The sequence below is a fragment of the Rana temporaria genome, chromosome 10 (assembly GCF_905171775.1).
Source record: "Rana temporaria chromosome 10, aRanTem1.1, whole genome shotgun sequence".
Lineage (NCBI taxonomy): Eukaryota > Metazoa > Chordata > Amphibia > Anura > Ranidae > Rana > Rana temporaria.
Window position 1 is genome coordinate 95173238 of NC_053498.1, and position 20143 is coordinate 95193380.

At 44.1% G+C, this 20143-nt stretch overlaps 1 protein-coding gene across 1 annotated transcript; it reads left to right on the top strand.

The window, feature by feature from the left end:
* Window positions 1-867: 867 nt before the first annotated feature.
* LOC120915330 lies at window positions 868-19312 on the top strand. The gene is made up of 5 exons (XM_040325735.1): window positions 868-1068; window positions 5989-6189; window positions 13981-14133; window positions 17390-17517; window positions 18839-19312. Exons 1-5 carry the CDS (start codon window positions 973-975, stop codon window positions 19245-19247), a joined length of 987 nt encoding a protein of 328 aa, XP_040181669.1. The 5' UTR covers window positions 868-972; the 3' UTR covers window positions 19248-19312.
* The last annotated feature ends 831 nt before the right edge of the window (window positions 19313-20143 follow it).

Consider the following 20143-nt stretch of genomic DNA (forward strand, 5'->3'; position numbering starts at 1 on the left):
AGCGCGAGAGTTGCCGAGCATTGCCGACAATACACGAGTGTACTGCGCTCTGTATTTGTCGGCGCAGTATTCAAACTCGGCACGGGAAACGAGCGGGGAGGACGCGAGGACGCCGCAGAAGGACGCTGGACCCGACGAAGAGGACACCCGAAGCCGCAGAAGGACGCCGGACCCGATGAAGAGGACACCGCGCAGGGGTGCGCGGTATACGCAGGAGCGTGTTATACCGCGATAAATACGGTAATAAATATTCCCCAAAAAGATATAAAAAACGTTTAGTTTAGGCCGATACGTATTATTCTACCTTTTTTTGTTAAAAAAAATGGCAATAAGCGTTTATCGATTGGTTTGCGCAAAATTTATAGCGTTTACAAAATAGGATATAGTTTTATTGCATTTTTATTATTTATAAAAAAAAATTAAATGTATGCAAAAAAGGAAAAAACTGCTGTGGCAGCAAAAAAGGGTTAACAGGGTCATTAGCAACATGGCAGCAGACGGTAATTTGTCTAAAGCAGTCATGGGGGAATGGTGGTGCCACAAAAGTGTGGTTAGTCCTGATAATATAAAATAATTCGTTATGTATTACAGATTCTCAGAGGAACAAAAATAAAACGTCATGTTCATTATAGAGTACATTGTTCCTGTGTTATGTGGTGTGTGGAATGAGGCCATTTTTAGGTCTGTGACTTTCCTCCAGCTGTGGAACCACAAGATCCAGCTTGCCTTATCAGTATAAACTAGAACATGACATACAGTATACACATCTCCAGATCCCCAGATCACCTAGGAGCAGTATAGTGCTGTGTGTATCCATACAGATCACTGTGCACACTGAGAAAGGCGTGTCCTGTTTCCATGATAGCAGGAAAACACAACATTCCATAGCAACTCATTCTCCCTATACAGCCACTTGCACAGTGCTGGATATTTACTTCTGTTTCTACATCATCTTCTTTTAATGTTGTCACCATGGGGCTGGAGAGGCGACAGGACTGGCATCTGACTAGTACTGGCATTGGGCATGATTTTAAGGCTCAGGTTTCCTTCCCCCCTCCACAAATTAAGGTAATGTAAAGAGACACAATCATAGGGAAGGTATATGTATATATAGAGCAGTTTTATGTATATATAGAGCGGGTATATGTATATATAGAGCAGGTATATGTATATATAGCGGTTATATGTTCATATAGAGCAAATATATATATATATATATATATATATATATATATATATATATATATAGAGCAGTTTATTTAGAACAGGTATATGTTTATACACAGCAGGTATATGTACTGTATATAGAGCAGTTATATATTTACAAATGTCATTGATCATCATTGCATGTATGCCGGCTACGTTCATGCTTGCACATCGCTCACACAATTGTTCTCTTTCCTTCAATGCCCCAAAAAACATGCAGCCCTTTTACAAAAAAAATCACTTCCTGATCCCCCGAGAGGCAATCGGATTTTCCCCGGATCAACTTTACCTATAAAATGTTAGTACTAGTTATATTGGGGTAGATTCAGGTACCTGCGCGCCTAGTTACGGCGGCGCAGCATACTGTATTTACGCTACGCAACTTACAGGAGCAAGTGCAGTATTCACAAAGCACTTGCTCCGTAAGTTGCGGCGGCGTAGCGTAAATGGGGCCGGCGTAAGCCCGCGTAATTCAAATGTGGAAGGGGGGCGTGTTTTATGCTAATGTGTGATGAGCTGACGTGATTGACGTGTTTTACGAACGGCGCATGCGCCGTCCGTGTACATATCCCAGTGTGCATTGCTCTCAAGTACGCCGCAGCGTAAATGGTCCCGGCGTAAGCCCGCGTAATTCAAATGTGGAAGGGGGGCGTGTTTTATGCTAATGTGTGATGAGCTGACGTGATTGACGTGTTTTACGAACGGCGCATGCGCCGTCCGTGTACATATCCCAGTCTGCATTGCTCTCAAGTACGCCACAACGACGTATTGGTTTCGACGTGAACGTAAATTACGTCCAGCCCTATTCGTGAACGACTTACGCAAACAACGTAAAAAATTCAAATTTCGAAGCGGGAACGACGTCCATACTTAACATTGGCTGCGCCTCCTAATAGCAGGAGCAACTTTACACCGAAAAAGCCTTACGCAAACGACGTAAAAAACTACCGCCGGGCGCACGTACTTTCGTGAATCGACGTAACTAGGTAATTTGCATATTCTACACCGAAAACAACGGAAGCGCCCCTAGCGGTCAACGTAATATTGCACACAATTATACGCCGCCGCATTCAAGTTACGTCGGTGGAGGAAGCCTATTTTTTTTGCGTATCTGCCTTTGAGAATCGGCGTAACGATACCCCCGGCGCAGATTTTAAATTACGGCGGCGTATCTGGAGATACGCCGCCGTAAAAGCTACCTGAATCTGCCCCATTGTGTGTATTTAGGAAAGAATCCAGGCCTTTCTTAAAGCAATCTACTGAGCTGGCCAGAACCACCTCTGGAGGGAGTCTGTTCCACATTTAAAGCGGGTGTTCCGCAGGTTTTTCTTTTTTTTTAAATCCTTCTGCCGCTCTTACCTTTGCAAATAAGGAACTTGTGTGTCCCAATCTTCTAGCCACCAGCTTTTCTCCCGCAAACGATATTTTAGAAAAATCCATAGATGGACGTTTCTATCTTGTTTGTGGGCACTGTGAAGCCCAGCAGGATGTCCTTTTCCGGGATACTCCACACCTAAAATGGAGAATTCGTAGCCGCCCACGTCACATGACCCGCTTGCCGAGTCACATGACCCGCTTGCCGAGTCACGTGACCTGCGAGATATCGCAGGATTACAGCACATCGCGTCTCCTGGGATTCTCATCACTCACTCCCAGGAGACATTGCGCAGAGTTCCCCGTCGGGGAAAAGGAGCGACACGCCCACTCCCCGCAGGAAAGACCCAGAAGTCATGCTGGATACAGGTAAGGGTACAGATATTTAAAAAAAAATGACAACGCTGCATGTATTTATTAGGGCTGCAGATATGATAGACACAAAGTTCAGTTTGAGGGTGAACCTCCGCTTTAAAGAGTGCCCCCTTGTCCTCTGTGATCTTAAAGGGGTTGTAAACCCTTGTGTTTTTTCAACTTCATGCATCCCATGAAAAAACACCTGGCAGTGACCGGCCCCCTAGCCCCCCCCCCCCCGTTTTATTTACCTGAGCCCCTTCATTCAGTCTGCGGAGACGCGCTCCCCCTTTCTCCACGGGGTCCTGGTTCTGGAACTGGTGCTCAAAACTCAAAACTCAACTGCGTATTTCAGATGAGGTCTTATTAATGATTTGTACAGGGGGAAAATGATATCTCTCTCTCTCTGGAGTCCATACCTCTCTTAATACAAGAAAGGACTTTGGCTGTATCTCATTCTAAGTTGTTGTCATCTGACATACTGTAACTGTTGTAATCTATTACTTTAAAATAAAAACATTATAACGAAAAAAAAAGTTCTTTGCCATGTTGTACTTCCAGTGACCAGTATGAGAAAGTGAGAGCGATAACACCAAATTTAACACACCTGCTCCCCATTCACACCTGAGATCTTGTAAGGCCCCTTTCACACATACGGACCGTTCAGATCTGCCTGTCAGTTTTTTCAGGCGGATATGAACGGACACTCCATACATCTCTATGGAGCGACGGATGTCAGCGGTGACATGTCCGCTGACATGCGATCCACCCCGATCTGCTCCGCTAAATCCAGATGGATGGAAACCCTATTTTCCAACCGTCTGGCGGATTGGATCGGAAGAAAACATGACATGACAGAGATCACAGTAATCAGGAACAGTGATCTCTGTCATGTCCCAGCCAGCCCATTCCCCCTACAGTTAGAACACACCGTGCTGCAGCTGAGTTTCAGGGTCTTGGCAGTCTTCTTATAGCCTAGACCAGTGATGGTGAACCTTGGCACCCCAGATGTTTTGGAACTACATTTCCCATGATGGGTGGGATGCGCTGGACATTTAATCTTACAGATACAAACAGCCCTTTTGAAGGCAATCATAATGCTGATGCGGCCCACAATGAAATTGAGCTTGACACCCCTGCTCTAGATAATGGAAAGGGGTTAGTGTATTCTAACTTAGAAGAGCATCCTAAATTGACAATGCTACTATTCTTTACATACAATACAGTACAGTGAGTGAGCGTCGTCACCCTAGGACAGGAAAAGTGTTAGGGCTAGTTTACACTTGCTTCAAAACAAGGCTTCCGACACACTTTGTTAAAGCTCTCTAAATGCCGGCCAAAGCCCCTGTCACTAAATAAAATGGTTAGCTTTCAGTCCTGTTTACACCTTGCTTTTTCTTTCCTTTGGCTTAGCTTCAAAACTGATATCCCATGTTGCATTAGTTGTGCTTCAAAGCTTCTTCAAAGCCTCCATAGAAGTCTATGACAAAGCTTGCTTGAAGCACCACCAAAGCATCATCGAAGCAGCACTGAAGCACCACCAAAGCATCAAAAGCACATTAAAAAAGCATGTTGAAGCAGTAGGCGCTTTAATGTGCGTTGAAGCCGAAGCAAGTGTAAATGAGCCCTTATTGACAGGATCACCAAGTGAAAATAAAGTAGAAAAGTCTATAAAAAGGACTGGTAAGTTGAAATAAACCACATTTGAGTTTTTTGGCTTAGATATGGTTAAAGGGGAATAAATGCTGTTGAGATGACATTAGAACAGGTTGGATAAAAGGAGATTTTCTATTCTTTAACCACTTTGTTACCGGGCCTATTTTGGAACTTTTCTCCTTTATGTAAAAATCACATTTTTTTTGATAGAAAATTAATCAGAACCCCCAAACATTATATATTTTTTTTTAGCAGACATCCTAGGGAATAAAATGGCGGTCATTGCATTTCATTTTTTTCTTGCACGGTATTTGCGCAATAATTTTTCAAACGCTTTTTTTAGGGAAAAAACTGTTTCATGAATTAAAAAATAACAAAACAGTAAAGTTTGCCCAATTTTTTTGTATAATGTGAAAGACGATGTTACGCCGAGTAAATAGATACCTAACATGTCACGCTTTAAAATTGCGCACACTCATGGAATGGCGCCAAACTTCGGTACTTAAAAATCTCCATAGGCGACGCTTTAATTTTTTTTTACAGGTTACTATTTTTGAGTTACAGAGGAGGTCTAGTGCTAGAATTGTTGCACACGCTCTAACGCACGCGATGATACCTCACATGTGGGGTTTGAACGGTGTTTACATATGTGGGCGGGACTTGCATGCGCGTTCGCTTCTGCACGCAAGCGACCGGGACAGGGGCGTTTTAAAAAAAAAATTTTACTTCATTTTTTAATTGTTACACTTTTTTTTAAATTTTATTTTTTTTGATCACTTTTATTCCTATTACAAGGAATGTAAACATCCCTTGTAATAGGAATCAGTGTGACAGGTCCTCTTTATGGAGAGATGTGGGGTCAATACGATCCCACATCTCTCCTCCAGGCTTACATGCATGAAATCGGTGAAAAAAAAATCACTGATTACATGCCGACAGCCGCGATAGCGGCTTTGTTTACTTCCGGGTACCGGGCGTGACGTCATAACGTCGCGCCCGGTCCTCCGACGGTCATAGAGATGACTGTGACCGTCTGGTCACCAGTCATCTCTATGTGCTTCACCAACGAGCGCCGGCCGATTCGCTCTCCGGGCCCCCGATGGCACGGCAGAGCCCGGAGAAGCACCGAATGGCGGCAGGAGGGGGGGACGTCCCCTCCCGCTGCCTAGAAGAACGATCGAGCGGCGGAACCGCCGCTTTGATCGTTCTTCTGGTGCACAGAATCGCCGGCTGAAGACGGCGATATCTGAATGATGCCTGTAGCTGCAGGCATCATTCAGATATCACCGTACAAAGCCGAGGACGTCCCAGGACGTCCTCCGGGTCTGAAGTGGTTTTAATGTCTTTTTTTATTAATGCTCCATAATAAAATATGTTGTACTTTGTCTATCGTTTCAGTCCACCATCTTTGAGCCACTGCCAGCCCCACTACAACAAAGCAGTGAAGTGACAGCATTTGATGAATTGCTAAACACATATGAGACGACCACTGGAAGCGCACATAACAGGAAGTATCCTGCGGGCCCGTTTTCACAACCCAGTCACCCTCTCCCTCCTCCACATTGGAAGGTCAATTACAACAAGGATTTATGGGAAAAGGTGAGGAACAGCAGCGATGTTACTAAATACCTATCTGTCATAATGGCTGAAAAAAGGTGTATTCTTTTGAAGGCTTGTGGAAACATATTTTTTCCATCCGTCTGCGGATCGGATGAACACGGACAGATGGTCCGTGTTCAACCGATCCCCCCATAAAGGAGAGCGGAGATCTGACAGGGCGGTCCCTGCACAGTGTGCAGGGACCGCCCTGTCATCTCCCGGCTCAGCGGGGGTGAACAGAGCAATCCCCGCAAGCAAGTGGGTGTTAGCCCCCATTCACACCTAGGCGTTTTGTCGCCTGTAGTGTGACGCCGCAGCAGCCCCGAGACGCCAGAGGGACGAAAACACATGCACCTCTATGGAGATGGTTCACATCGCCACGCCTGCCGCCTGCCGCCTGAAAAAAAGTCCCGGACCTTTTTTTCAGGCGGCTTTCGGCGTTCGGCATAGGAGATGTGAACCATCTCCATAGAGGGGGTGAAGGCTGCATTCACAATCGCAGCGTTTTGTCGCCGCAAATCGCGGTACAAAATGCCGCTATTTGTCGCCGCAATTCGCGGGACAAAACGCCGCGATTTTGTACGCTGAAGTGTGAATGCAGCCTTAAAGGTATGGATCCTCACGGGATCCGTACGTGGGAAAGGGCCCTAACACTTTTCTTCCTGGATCTTCAAAGTGTTTTATTTGCTGTTGGGGCAGACATCTTAAACTCACTATGTAGAATACCACACTAAGGCAGCTCTCAAAATTTCCACTCGCCTGCTCGCATTAGGCGAGTGGAAATAAACTGAGGGCGAGTGTTGAATGAGAGCCAATCCTCCTAGCCTCTGCCCCCTGTAAATCGCCAGATTGTTAATAGGAAACTTTTACTTTGGCAGCTCCCGCTCCACTGTCCAGTGCTGTGCTCTGCTGCAAGTCTCTCTGCATCCTAAATCAGTGAAAATGTCATTCATTGTTTTTTTTTAATGCTATATTTAATAGCAATAAAATATTTACTTAAAGTGGATGTAAACCTCCAAAAAAAATGTTTTATGTCACAATGTAGATAATACGATTTCCTATCATCTGTGCCCAGTCTTGCCACACAGAGTTAATCCAGCGCTGAGCAATCCTCTTTTTATTGTTCAGTGGAATAAAACAGACTTCCAGACAAAGACCAAAGTCCTTGCTTGAGTGACAGGTTATTTACATATCTCGTGCACTAGCTTGCAGACGTGCACAGCTTCTTGTATATGTATATTCTGATGGCTGTTTACACTGAACTGTGATCACCCCATATTTTGAAAACATTTAATCAAAACACAGGAAAGACAGCCAATCCTGGGAGAGCTGGACGGGAGAGGAGAGGAGGAGAAGAGAGGGTAGGGGGATGTGAATTGTGCATTTTACAGAAGCTGTGCATGTCTGCAATCTTATTCTCTACATTGAGACATCAAAAAAAAAATGGGGGTTTACATCCACTTTAACAAGGCAGTAATGATGTGTACAGTGCCTATAGTAGTCAATCATATTTTATCCTTATTTTATTTATCACAGTCAGATCAATGAAATATGATTGCTGGTATTAGTTATTTAATTTATTTTCCTTATTCAGTGTACAGTACATATTACACTGAATAAAGAAAAACATAAAAATAAAAAAATACCAGCAAAATCAATTGTATTTCATTGATCTGACTGTAATAAATAAAATAAGGATACATTTGTTAATATTGTTAAAGTTGTTAATATTTATTTTTGTAACTTAATTCTGCATAAAACATTTAACAGTGCAATTTTATGAGATAATTTATGGGGGCGTGTTTAGGGGTGGAATTAGGGGTGGGGCAGGGTAGGGGCGACTGGTGGTGAGTAACTCCTAAGGCGTGGCTAGTAGCTCAGGACTTAAAATTTTGAGCCCTGCACTAAGGCAATTTTAGACAAATGCCAATTATCCTACCAGCATTTTTAGAGTGTCGGAGGAAACTGGAGTGCCTGCAGGAAACCCAAGCAAGTGCAGGAAAAGCAATCAAACTCAATGCAGATAGTGTTTCAAACCAAGGACTGCAGTGCTGCAAGGCAGAAATGCCAACCACAAAACCACTGTGCTGTTTTAGATATTCTGTATACAGATCAATGGCGTCCTTAGGGGGGCCAGAGGGGACCCTGGCCCCCCCAACATTATGCTGTGCCCCACCATGTATTTTTTTTTTTGTATTTTGCTCAGGCCACCGCTAGAGTAACACAGTCTCTCCTGAGAGGGAGAGCGTCCCCAGTCAGCTCTGCAGGGATTCCTCCTCCTCCCTCTGCTCGCTGACACTGCATCCTCATTGGCACAGAGAAGAGAGAGTTGCAGGAAGGACTCCACGAGCACTGTGGGGGGAGGGGGCCCCAAGCCTTTATCTCAGTCACTGAAAAGTTACCTTAGGACAGGAGAACCAGCCTGTAAATTCCGAGAGTGGTGACTGCAAGCTGAGCCGAGTGTCAGTCTATGACACTCTTTCACAGCCCAGGGAGTCCAGCCAACCCCCCTCACTCTCCTCACATACGAGCAGGGAGGAATACAGCTCATCCTCCTCCTTCCAGTCCCGCCCACACTATCCCGGCATGCTGTATCTGAAGAGAGGGGATGTGTGGGTGGGAAATATGAAAATCAGCAGTATTCCTGGCTGTGTGTGAATGATGCCTGAGATTCTAGCCTGGACCGTGGGTAAGTGTGTGCACTGCAGACTGCAGTACACTGTAATCACTGAACTGCATTATCTCCATCCCTTCTCTCCCCCATCTGTCTCCTTCCCCCTCTCCTGTTCTTTCAAGACATTCACAATTTACTTTCACTTTCAGTTAGGCAGTTAATATACGGTGCAAATTTCTTTCCTACATCCACAGATTGCAGGAAAGAAACTTGCATGATTCCCCCATCAACACAGACAGTGGTGACAGGGGAATATCCCTCCTGCCCAGCAATTGTATTCTCCCGACAAACAGTGATTATCACTAGTGGCTATACAGCAACCACTAGTGATAATCATAAGAGAATCTGCTCATTAATGGTTCAAATCTCAGCCAGTTCCTGCTGAACCAGCTGAGATTTAAATTGTCTCTGGCTGGTCTTAGCTCTTAGGCAGCCCATACATTGATGATCAATGTATTAAAAAAAAGTGATCAATGATTGATCACTTTTTTTCATTCAACTATTAGGTTGAATGAAAAAAAATGATCCAATTCCCATATCTACACATTATAGGTGGATGGGGGAATCCTCCCAGTGTGGACCAGTGCTGGAACAACCAGAGTTGCTGTCCTGTCCCGCTATTCACAGCGCTGGACTCTGTCTCCATGGCATCGGCGGCAGCACATTGGAACCCAGTGCTGGTTACTTAATGAGGCTGATTTACAGGAGGGCCAGCACAATTTGTTGTTAGAGATGGGCTGGGCATGTTCAAAATTCCACATGCCAGAGCCCGCCAGGAAGCCCACACTGCACAGTGCCAATCACAGGCAGTGAGACATTTTCCAGTCCGCAGCTGCACAGATCAGGAAATGTCTCACTGGCTGTGATTAGCACTGTGGAGTGTCGGCTTCCTGGCGGAATCATGCATGTGGGATTTCAAACACACCCGAGCCCATCTCTATTGGTTGTAGACAGTTGAGCTCCCTGTAGGTTGCTTAGCAGCAGTGGAGCCTATTCTGACATGCTGATCGTGACGCAATCCAGGTGATGCTCCTAGACAAATCCTAGTCTTAAATATCAATGATTTTATTGATCAAAGCCCACACCTTACAGGCATAGAGCCCACATGGCTGCTGAACATACGGTTGATTATATATATGTGGTTGTACTCTTGATGCTAATAAATACTGTGTTTATTAGATCTGACTGGGAGTATCACCTGGATCACATCCCGATCAGCATGTCAACAGAGAAGGTTATACAGCATTACTGCTGCTAGGTGACCAGCCGGGGGCTTGGCTCTCTATAACCAATAGTGCCAGTCTTCCCCTGCATGCACCCATAATGTCACCAGCACTAGGTCCTAATAGACTGCCGCCGCTGCCAAAGAGACAGATGTCAGACCAGCTCTGTAAATAGCAGGGACAGGACAGCTGGGGATCCCCACTGTGAGAGAACACCAGGGCCCGGTGGCAAGACAACCTTTGCAACCCTGATAGTTCTTCCACTGCTTTGGACCCTTATATTTTCTTGGTGTGCAGGTGACATATATCTCTTGTTTTCTGCCACCCTGGAGGAAGCTCACTGCAGAACATGTGAAAGGGCCCATTGTGGGATTGTAGTAAAGGGCCCCAGGATATATATATATATATATATATATATATATATATATATATATATACACATATATCTATATATATAATTGCATTTTATAGTTGGCCCCCCTACTTTTGTCCCTGTCCCCCCATGTGCCCCCCCTAAATATGAAAGCTGGAGACGCCTTGAAAAAGTATTTACAGGCATACCCCACTTTTAAGTACACAATGGGACCAGAGCATGTATGTAAAACGAAAATGTACTTAAAGTGAAACAATACCTTTTTTCACTTCTAGGGGGTCATGGGCTGTAGTGGGGGTGTCAAGAGCTGTAGTTGAGGTCCCAGGGGCTGTAGTGGGGGTGTCAGGGGCACACTGGAACAGGGTGAGGTATGATCTCGGAGTTTCAGCTCCATCTACTGTGGCTTCAAAATGTATGTACAGTACTTGTAAGGCACTTAACATACACTCGCGGGTATGTCCTTACTCGCGAGTGTATGTAAAGTGAGTGTACTTAAAGCGGGGTATGCCTGTATACCCCTTGAAATTTTCCACATTTTGTCATGTTACATCCAAAAACGTAAATGAAGTATTGGGATTTTATGTGATAAACCAACACATAGTGGCACATAATTGTGAAGTGGAAACAAAGTGATAAATGTTATACAAATAATTATGTGAAAAGTGTGCATTTGTATTCAGCCCTCCGGAGTCAATACTTTGTAGAACCACCTTTCACTGCAATTACAGCTGCAAGTCTTTTTGGAGATGTCTCGACCAGCTTTGCACATCTAGAGAGTGATATTTTTGCCCATTCTTCTTTGCAAAATAGCTCCAGCTCTTTCGGATTGGATGAACAGCACCTGTAAACAGCAATTTTCAAGTCTTGCCACAGATTCTCAATGGATTTAGGTCTGGACTTTGACTGGTCCATTCTAACACATAAATTAGCTGTGATCGAAATCATTCCATTGTAGCTCTGGCTGTATGTTTGGATTGTTGTCCTGCTGAAAGTTGAACCTCCACCCCAGTCTCAAGTCTTTTGTAGACTCTAAGGCCTAGTACACACGAGAGGATTTATCCGCGGATACGGTCCACCGGACCGTTTCCGCGGATATATCCTCTCGAGGATTTCCGCGGATTTGGATCCGATGGAGTGTACTCACCATCGGATCGAAATCCGCGCCGAAATCCCATCGCGATGACATGTCGCGCCGTCGCCGCGATGATGACGCAGCGACGTGCGCGACGCTGTCATATAAGGAATTCCACGCATGCGTCGAATCATTACGACGCATGCGGGGGATCCATTCGGACGGATTGATCCGGTGAGTCTGTACAGACCAGCGGATCAATCCGTTGGGATGGATTCAAGCGGATAGATTTTAAAGCATGTCTTCAAATTTTTATCCGCTTGAAATCCATCCCAGGGGATAAAAATCAGCGGAAACAGATCCGCTGGATTGTACACACCAGTGGATCTATCCGCTGGAGCCGGTCCACAGATCAATTCCAGCTGATGGATCCTCTCGTGTGTACGGGGCCTAACAGGTTTTCTTCTAAGATTGCCCTGTATTTGGCCCTATCCATCTTCCCATCAACTCTGACCAGTTTCCCTGTCTCTGCTTAAGAAAAGCACCCCCACAACATGATGCTGCCACCACCATGTTTCACAGTGGGGATGGTGTGTTTAGGGAGATGTGAAGTGTTTGTTTTCCGCCAAACTTAGCATTTTACTTTTAGGCCAAAAAGTTCAATTTTGTTCTCTTCTGACCAGAGCACCTTCATACACATGTTTGCCGTGTCCCCCACATGGCTTCTCGCAAACTGCAAACAGGACTTCTTATGGTTTTCTTTCAACAATGGCTTTCTTCTTGCCACTCCTCCATAAAGGCCAGATTTGTGGAGTGCACAACTAATAGTTGTCTTGTGGACAGATTCTCCCACCTGAGCTGTGGATCTCTGCAGCTCCTCCAGAGTTACCATGGGCCACTTGCTTGCTTCTCTGATGAATGCTTTCCTTGCCCAGCCTGTCAATTTAGGTGGATGGTCATGTCTTGGTAGGTTTGCAGTTGTGCCATACTCTTTCCATTTTCGGATGATGGATTGAACAATGTTCTGTGAGATGTTCAAAGCTTGGATATTGTTTTATAACCTAACCCTGCTTTAAATTCCTCAACAACTTTATCCCTGACCTGTCTGATGTGTTCCTTTACCTTCTTGATGCTGTTTGTTCACTAAGGTTCTCTAACAAACTTCTGAGGGCTTCACAGAACAGCTTTTCTTATACTGAGATTAAAATACACACAGTTGGACTCTAGTTACTAATTAGGTGACTTCTGAAGGCAATTGATTGCACTAGATTTTAGTTAGGGTTATCAGAGTAAAGGGGGCTGAATACAAATGCACTCCACACTTTTCACACATTTATTTGTAAAAAAAATTAAAACCATTTATAATTTTCCTTTCACTTCACAATTATGTGCCACTTTGTGTTGGTCTATCACATAAAATCCCAATAAAATACATTTACATTTTTAGTTGTAATATGACATAATGTGGAAAATTGAAAGGTGTATGAATATTTTTTTTAAGGCACTGTATGTAAAGATTACCAAGTTTCTCCTTGCTGTGGTTCTGCCAACAATGTGTTGAATTCTGAATTTATCTTGGCAGAGCCATACCTCATGGCATGAGTAAGGTAGGTATTTAGAAGTAATGTTGTGTTTTAGCAAGGTAGCGGGTGTATTGTGTTGCTGGAAATGCTTTTGTGTAGTTGTGTGTAGTGCATTACGATGAAAACAGAATGCCTTAGGCCCCGTACACACGTCTGAGGAACTCGACGGGCAAAACTCATCGTTTTGCTCGCCGAGTTCTGTGTGAAGCCGCCGAGGATCTCGGCGAGCCAACTTTCCTCATTGAACAACAAGGAAATAGAGAACATGTTCTCTATTTGGCTCGACGAGGAACTCGTCGGCTTCCTCGGCCGAAAGTGTACACACGGCCGGGTTTCTCGGCAGAATTCAGCTCCGACCGAGTTTCTGGCTGAATTCTGCCGAGAAACTCGGTCGTGTGTACGGGGCCTCAAAGCAGCATATATCAGCACACAAAAATGAACAAAAACTTGTGATGAGACCTATAAACTTCAGTAAAGGGACTTATGAAGCTCAAATTAAAAATAAACTGCCATTGTTGACAGCTATTTCTGGTCATATTAGCCACCGAGATGTCAGGCCAATGCATTGCATTCATTACTATTATGTTTTTTTATGATTTTCACCTGCTAGATGCTTGTTCTGGGTCAGTGACTCTGAAGCACGTAAGCCAGAGACAGGCAGGTAACTAGCATTTTCAGAGGGAGACCACCGGTAGCAGTTTCAATATTTCTCAAATGACAGGACTACTTTATGGAGCCATTCTTACAAGTTATATTGATTATTAAGATTATTATTAAGATTGTAATGCATGTGTCCGGGGCTTTACAGCTTTTCTTCTAAACTAAGTAGAGTACCTTCCTTATCATTTTATTTATATATCTTGCAGTTGAAGTTGAGAGCATGGAGGACTCCAGGAAAGTCTTGCAGTGAGATGAAAGCACAGTTTAAGGGGCGTCCAGTTCAGCCAACCTACAGCACGTTCCATTCAGGACCACAGCCCTTCCCACTGGAGAATCATCTGAACAAAGGACCATCACAGGTTGTTATTACACTGTCTGCATAATTAATACCCACAACATAAGGATTACGTTACATGACTACAGCCCAGAGTTCATATCATGAATGTTCAGACTATGCAATGGGCAGAGTGATTAGATCTGTTGATTAAGGTGTTTTTTTTTGTATTGTTCATTGTTGTATAGAAAGTACCATATCTTAATCTCCTCCCACTTCCTGTCCCAGATCACTAAAAATGAATAGAAATCTCTTTATAGTGAAGGCAAATCGCCTTTTAGACATCACTGGAGGAGGCAGCCCGACACCGCACACCTCGCCGCCCCAAGTGGTTAGCAGGTAAAAGTAGCCTCAGCTTGATTCAACCAGGCCACATCTCCAACATGTTTCACCCACCCCATTCTCCATGATTAAGCACTGGGGGCAGGGTAAAACATGTTGGTGACATGGCCTGGATGAATCAAGCTGAGACTGCTTTTACCAGCTAACCATTTGGGGAGGTGTGCTGCAGATGAGCTATATCTTCCTATTTCTGCAGTGTGCTATGGACAGACCTTTCCTCAGCCCTTGCAGGTCAGCAGCATGCAACTCATCAGACTTTGATAGTCTCTTTTTCCCCCCTGCTTTCCCTTGCAAAGTAAAAGCATGATGGGCTAGTATGCATCGCATACTAGTCCATCATGTGGCACTTACCTGCAAACGAAGCCCGTGCTGTCACGCTGTTGGCCCACATCCATCTTTGCCTCTTTTCCTTCCGTGGCCGGTGGACTCTGGCTTTGTGACTGGCCAGAGCCACGTGACGTGCGGAAGCTGTCAGGATCTTACCAATAAGATATGAGTTTAACATTCCAAGCTAGAATGGTACTTTAAAATCTTCAACAAAAATTGCAGAAAAGGCTGAAAATGCTCGTAAAAGCTTGCTGTACACATTGCTCTGATACAAGCTGAGGTCTGAACAAGGCATAACAGAGTGGAGCTGCTTTTGTCCAGCAATTACAGAGAGGAAATCTGGATTATCAGTGACCAATAGAGATGAGCTCAGGAAGGTTCGATGCTCTCCGGAAACTCACATGGCCAAGCCCACCTGGAAGCTGTCATCTATAATGTGCCAAACTTCTACTGCCGAGGCATTCCCTGCCCCACAGCTGCATATATGCATGCGACTGCAGGGTAGGAAATACCCCCACTATTGAAGATTGGTCTATTACGGGTGACTCGCAGGCTCACATGGGTTCAGAAGAGCATCCAAACACACCGGAGCTCAGCTCTAGTGACCAAGCCTCAGACTGGACTTCACCCACAGCTGTTTATGTTTTGTTTTTAGTTTTAACTAATTCCTTTTTTCTACTATTCCTTCCTGCATAGATGTGCGCAGCCTATTGCATTAGGGTGTGCACCCCAAAGATCAAACACACATGCCTTTCTCTGCATCCTCAGCTGCATGGGGCAGTTAATGGATTGGAAGTGCTCTGTGCTGAGTGATTTCTTGTTCATTCATAAACTAAAGCTTAGTAAACACAATTTACTATGCTTCTGATATGAATGCACTCAGTGAGCGAGTGTGTTCACTGTGTTTATTTAGAAAAGGAAGGGGCAGGTAAATTACATATTTATTTGCTCCTTTCCCCGCTCTCCATCCTGAAACATCTCTCCGCAGCCTCTGGAGGGAGAGGAGGGAAACCAGCAGCACTGCGGTAATAAAAAAACACAGGGGAAGCAGGGGCAGTGGGGGGAATTGGCACCACATGTAGGGATTAGGGTGACCCCTGGCACACCCTCTGTGCACGCCTATGCTCCCTGCCACATTTCTTATATTAATGGAATTATTTAGTCTGATGTATGGTCCATTTTTAAGCTATCGGAGATCCCAACTTGGGACATATATACTAATGAATACATTAACTGAAGGCATCAGAGGCATAGTTTGAAGCTTGTGGGCCCTGATGTAAAAGTTGACCTGCAACCCCCCCCCCCCTCCCCCTCCTAACCACCTGCTGCTTCCACCCCACCCCAAGATACTCCCATGTGCCAAGGTACTCCAAGTGGCTAATATGTTATTTCAGATCTTTAGGTTTCATATTTGAGAGGGTAATTCAAAAGAATTTTGGAGAAACTGTCCACATTTTAATATACATCGCCAATTCTTTAAAGACAACCTTTGACAAAGATCACCGGGGTTCAGCGCCCTTATTTTTTGAAAGAAAATAACTAGCAAGGTCTAACTAAATAGTAAGGAAAACCTAGAAAAATATAATAAAAAAAGTGGCACTGTAAAAATTAAAACTTGGCCTACTTTAAAGTGATACTAAAGCCTTGTTTTTTTTTTTTTTTAAGTTAAAACTAACAAACATGTCATACTTACCTGCTCTGTGAAATGGTTTTGCACAGAGCAGCCTGGATCTTCCTCTTCTTGGGTCCCTCTTCGGTGCTTTTGGCCCCTCCCTCCTGATGAGCTTGCTATAGGGGCACCTGAGGTGAGCAACAGCTATCTGTGTCCATTCAGACATGGAGCCATGACCCGGTCCAGCCCCCTTTCTCTCCTCATTGGCTGACTGACTTCATTGACAGCAACAGGAGCCAATGGTGCCACGCTGCTGTCTCAGTCAATGAGGAGGGAAGTCCCGGGCAACTGAGACACTGCTGCAAAATCACCGGATCTAGATGAACCTCAGGTTAGTATTAGGGGGCTAAGGGGGGCTGCTGCAAACAGAATGTTTTTTCTCTTAATGCATAGAATGCATTAAGAGAAAAAACCTTTTGTATTTACAACCACTTTAAAGTGGCTGTAAACTCTGTACAACCACTTTTACCTACAGGTAAGCTTATATTAAGGCTTACATGTAGGTGCTGGAAAGACCTCCATAACCTCCACGGTTTAGGAGATATTTACAATAAAGCCATGCGCTGATGTCTTTGGCACATGCGCACTTCTGATCGTGCCGTTTCTGAAGGGGTCATGCCGTGACTGGCGGCTCCCACACGCATGCGTGGGAGTGATGTCACGGGACTATGGCCAGTCACTGAGTTTGCGGCCCCAGAAGGAAGAGGGGTGAAGATGGACGCTTCCAGCCAGTGGGGACAGCGGTGACATTGCAGGCTTTGGTTTCAGGTAAGTGACACAAAGTGGGCTACTGCATAGATATTCATCTTTAAAGTGATGACGTATATGTACGTGAGCCGGTCCTTAAGTGGTTAAACCAGTAGGCAAAATTATTTGTTTTCTCTGTGTAATGTGAATACACTTGTCATATTTAAAAATATGATAAAATATGTATTTTCAGTCAATTGTGGCAACTACAGAAAATAAGGATTTGTCTGGAGAACCATACTACATCAGAGATGGCGGAGTCTTGAGTTTGAATGACATATATGCTTCCACTACCATGCGGGATTTTCGATCGTTTACAGCGTAAGTATAATGTTTATATCCTGCTTATATAGTACTGGCAGTTAGGAGTAACTTTTTGTGATGTTCTCTGTAGAAATTATTTTAGTTAGGTCATATCGTTGTCATTTAGCCAATTATCACATGATATTTAAAATCAGCCTGACCTGGCCTTACAAGTGACTTGTAAGTAAAAATAGTTATGAAGTGCTGGCAGCATGCATTTTCAAACTGATCTGCGTCATTTTGGAGCCTCAAGGTCCCCACATTTGGGTTGTACAAATGGCCTTAACACCTCTCTCCAAGCTGAAATTAGGCTCCACCCTCTTCTAGTGCCAAGCACCTCCTCCTGTCATTCGGCTGTCAGATACCAGAGTTGACGTGAAAACTGCCACAAGTATATGCAGGGATCATTTTTACCCTTTACACTTTTTAGGCCAAAGCCAGGCTCCATTTTTCTCTTTGCCTGACTTTTTGATGTCTGTGGTCATATGGTATTACAAAATGTTTTGGTCAAACTTTTATTTTATTTTATTCAGTTTTATATTTTTTGTGTTGTGTTGTTAATGTGTTTTAACAGAACATAAACACACATGCACACACTGTCTTTGTTTTGCAAATACATTCAGTATCTCATATGCAATAAAGAATTCCCAGAGAACTACTTGTTTTCTAAAAAAAAAGAGCACAGTAGTAGTTTTCTTGTTTCGGGCAGACTGTCTCTCAGCGGACCCTCACTCTGGGGGAGCTATAGGAATGAGTAGAGGTCCCTGCTCAGTTTCAAACCCCATAAAAACTGTTTATATACAACACAAGCACGGAGGACAATGACACTGACACCAATGAGAGGGCACTATTCCTCCCGCTGACACCAATCATGGGGCACTAATCTTCCCACTGACACCAATGATGGGGCAGTATTCCTCACAACTGACACCAACCATGAGGCACAATTCCTCCCACTAACACCAACAATGGGGCACTATTACTCTGATACCAACTATTTCTCCCCCTAATACCAATGATGGGGATTGTTTACTTCCATAGGGCACAGTCCGGACACCCTAAAGTCAGATGGTCAGTAAACTGGCTCTTTGTTTAGAATGTTTGGAGACCTCTGGTGTAGGCCAACGTGTTTTTACTTTGACCAATAGCAACCAGTTGGACTTTGTTCTAAGCAAACAAATTGGAGTTTCTAAAGCTACCCCATCACATAGGGATCAGACTCCAGGAAGTAAGCATTATAATTGCTTGAAAATATGTGTTCCTATTTTGAATGAATGACTGTTTAAGTAACCTGTATTGCTGGGTTTTACAGACACTCATTATGTATTTAACTTTCCAGGAAAGAGCTACAGGGTTATCCCAAGAAAGATATCCTGACATACTGGCAGGCAGAGGACTACCCTAAGGTCTGGGGGCATGGATTGAAAGAGAACCCCCTAGCCAAGGAGGCTCAACCAACTCTTCGTCGTCCACCTCCCATGCGTGACAGCATGCAGTTCCCCACTGCTACAAAACTGCCACGGATTCCACCTCCTGCAAGATCTGTCCCTCACAGCGGACTTAAAACCCTGGTCCAGGAGAGCTATCAGTGGCCTCTTGATGCCAAGAGGTCCAGCGATGTTTATTTCCCACTAGAATGCCCCTGGACCATGCCACATGCAGGGCCTCTACCAGAGATCATGTCTGTGCCCAAGGTGTATGAAACAGAATATGAAACATATGGAAGTAAGCGACCTGTTGCTGTGTGACTTCAGCTGCTAGCAGAGAATCATTTATAATACATTCAAGCAATAAAGATTATTTGTTAAAGGAGCATGCCTTTGAATATTTTGGATGTGATATTGTGCAGAAAGTTCCCTAAATAATTATTAGAGATAAGGTGGATTTCCAAGAAAATGCAAATCTTCTCTGATTGGGGCCACTCTGTGTTGGAGAAATTTCCCAGTTCCTTGGGGACAATGGTGGGACATCATTGCACTGTTGCTTGCAGTAATTTATGAACAGTAGTCCAATTAAATTAAATACAAGTTTTTCCATTGGCCATGCCACAATTGTAGATTTCAGCGTTCCTTCCCCAAAAAGAGAGCTTCACGAGATGAATTTGTGTTACTGTAGGGAGAAGTTTGTATGTGTGTGTACACACTTCATACATGCATTCTATTATTTAACCCAAACTCAGTATTTCCAAAAAAAATCTATATCTTGGGGACTACATAGGTGTGATTTCCCAGCAGATCTCCTAATCTGCTCATCATCTCAAAATTTCACAAACTGATGTATTCTACATAATGTAACAATAAGAGATTGCCACAAATGGCTGGAGCTGGAAATTCAGGCGCACGTGTATTGTGGTAGAATGTTACCCACTGGCACCTGGAATCAATTTTGGAATGAAGTGATCCTTTAAATTTTAGTATTTGCTAAATGACTATAAATAGTTATTGTAATCCAAAACATTGTTCATTTTAGCATTTTTAGCTATAGCTTTAGGAAGGTGGATGTATTAGGTCTTAACTTCTTTGGTTACAAACGCCCACACAAGCAGCTACATTGCTTCTAGGAACTCAGGATACAGGAAGGTGCAAGGACATGAAAGACACCAGATCACCACCATATCCTTTTAGCACAGATGAGTTAATATTAC

Bases quoted from the DNA above. Each gene is read 5' to 3' on its own strand.
- LOC120915330 (XM_040325735.1), top strand. From the start codon at position 973: ATGGGGCTGGAGAGGCGACAGGACTGGCATCTGACTAGTACTGGCATT. The intron at 1,069-5,988 runs GTAATGTAAAGA...CTATCGTTTCAG, and splicing joins TCCCCCCTCCACAAATTAAG to TCCACCATCTTTGAGCCACT. The intron at 17,518-18,838 runs GTAAGTATAATG...TTAACTTTCCAG, and splicing joins GATTTTCGATCGTTTACAGC to GAAAGAGCTACAGGGTTATC.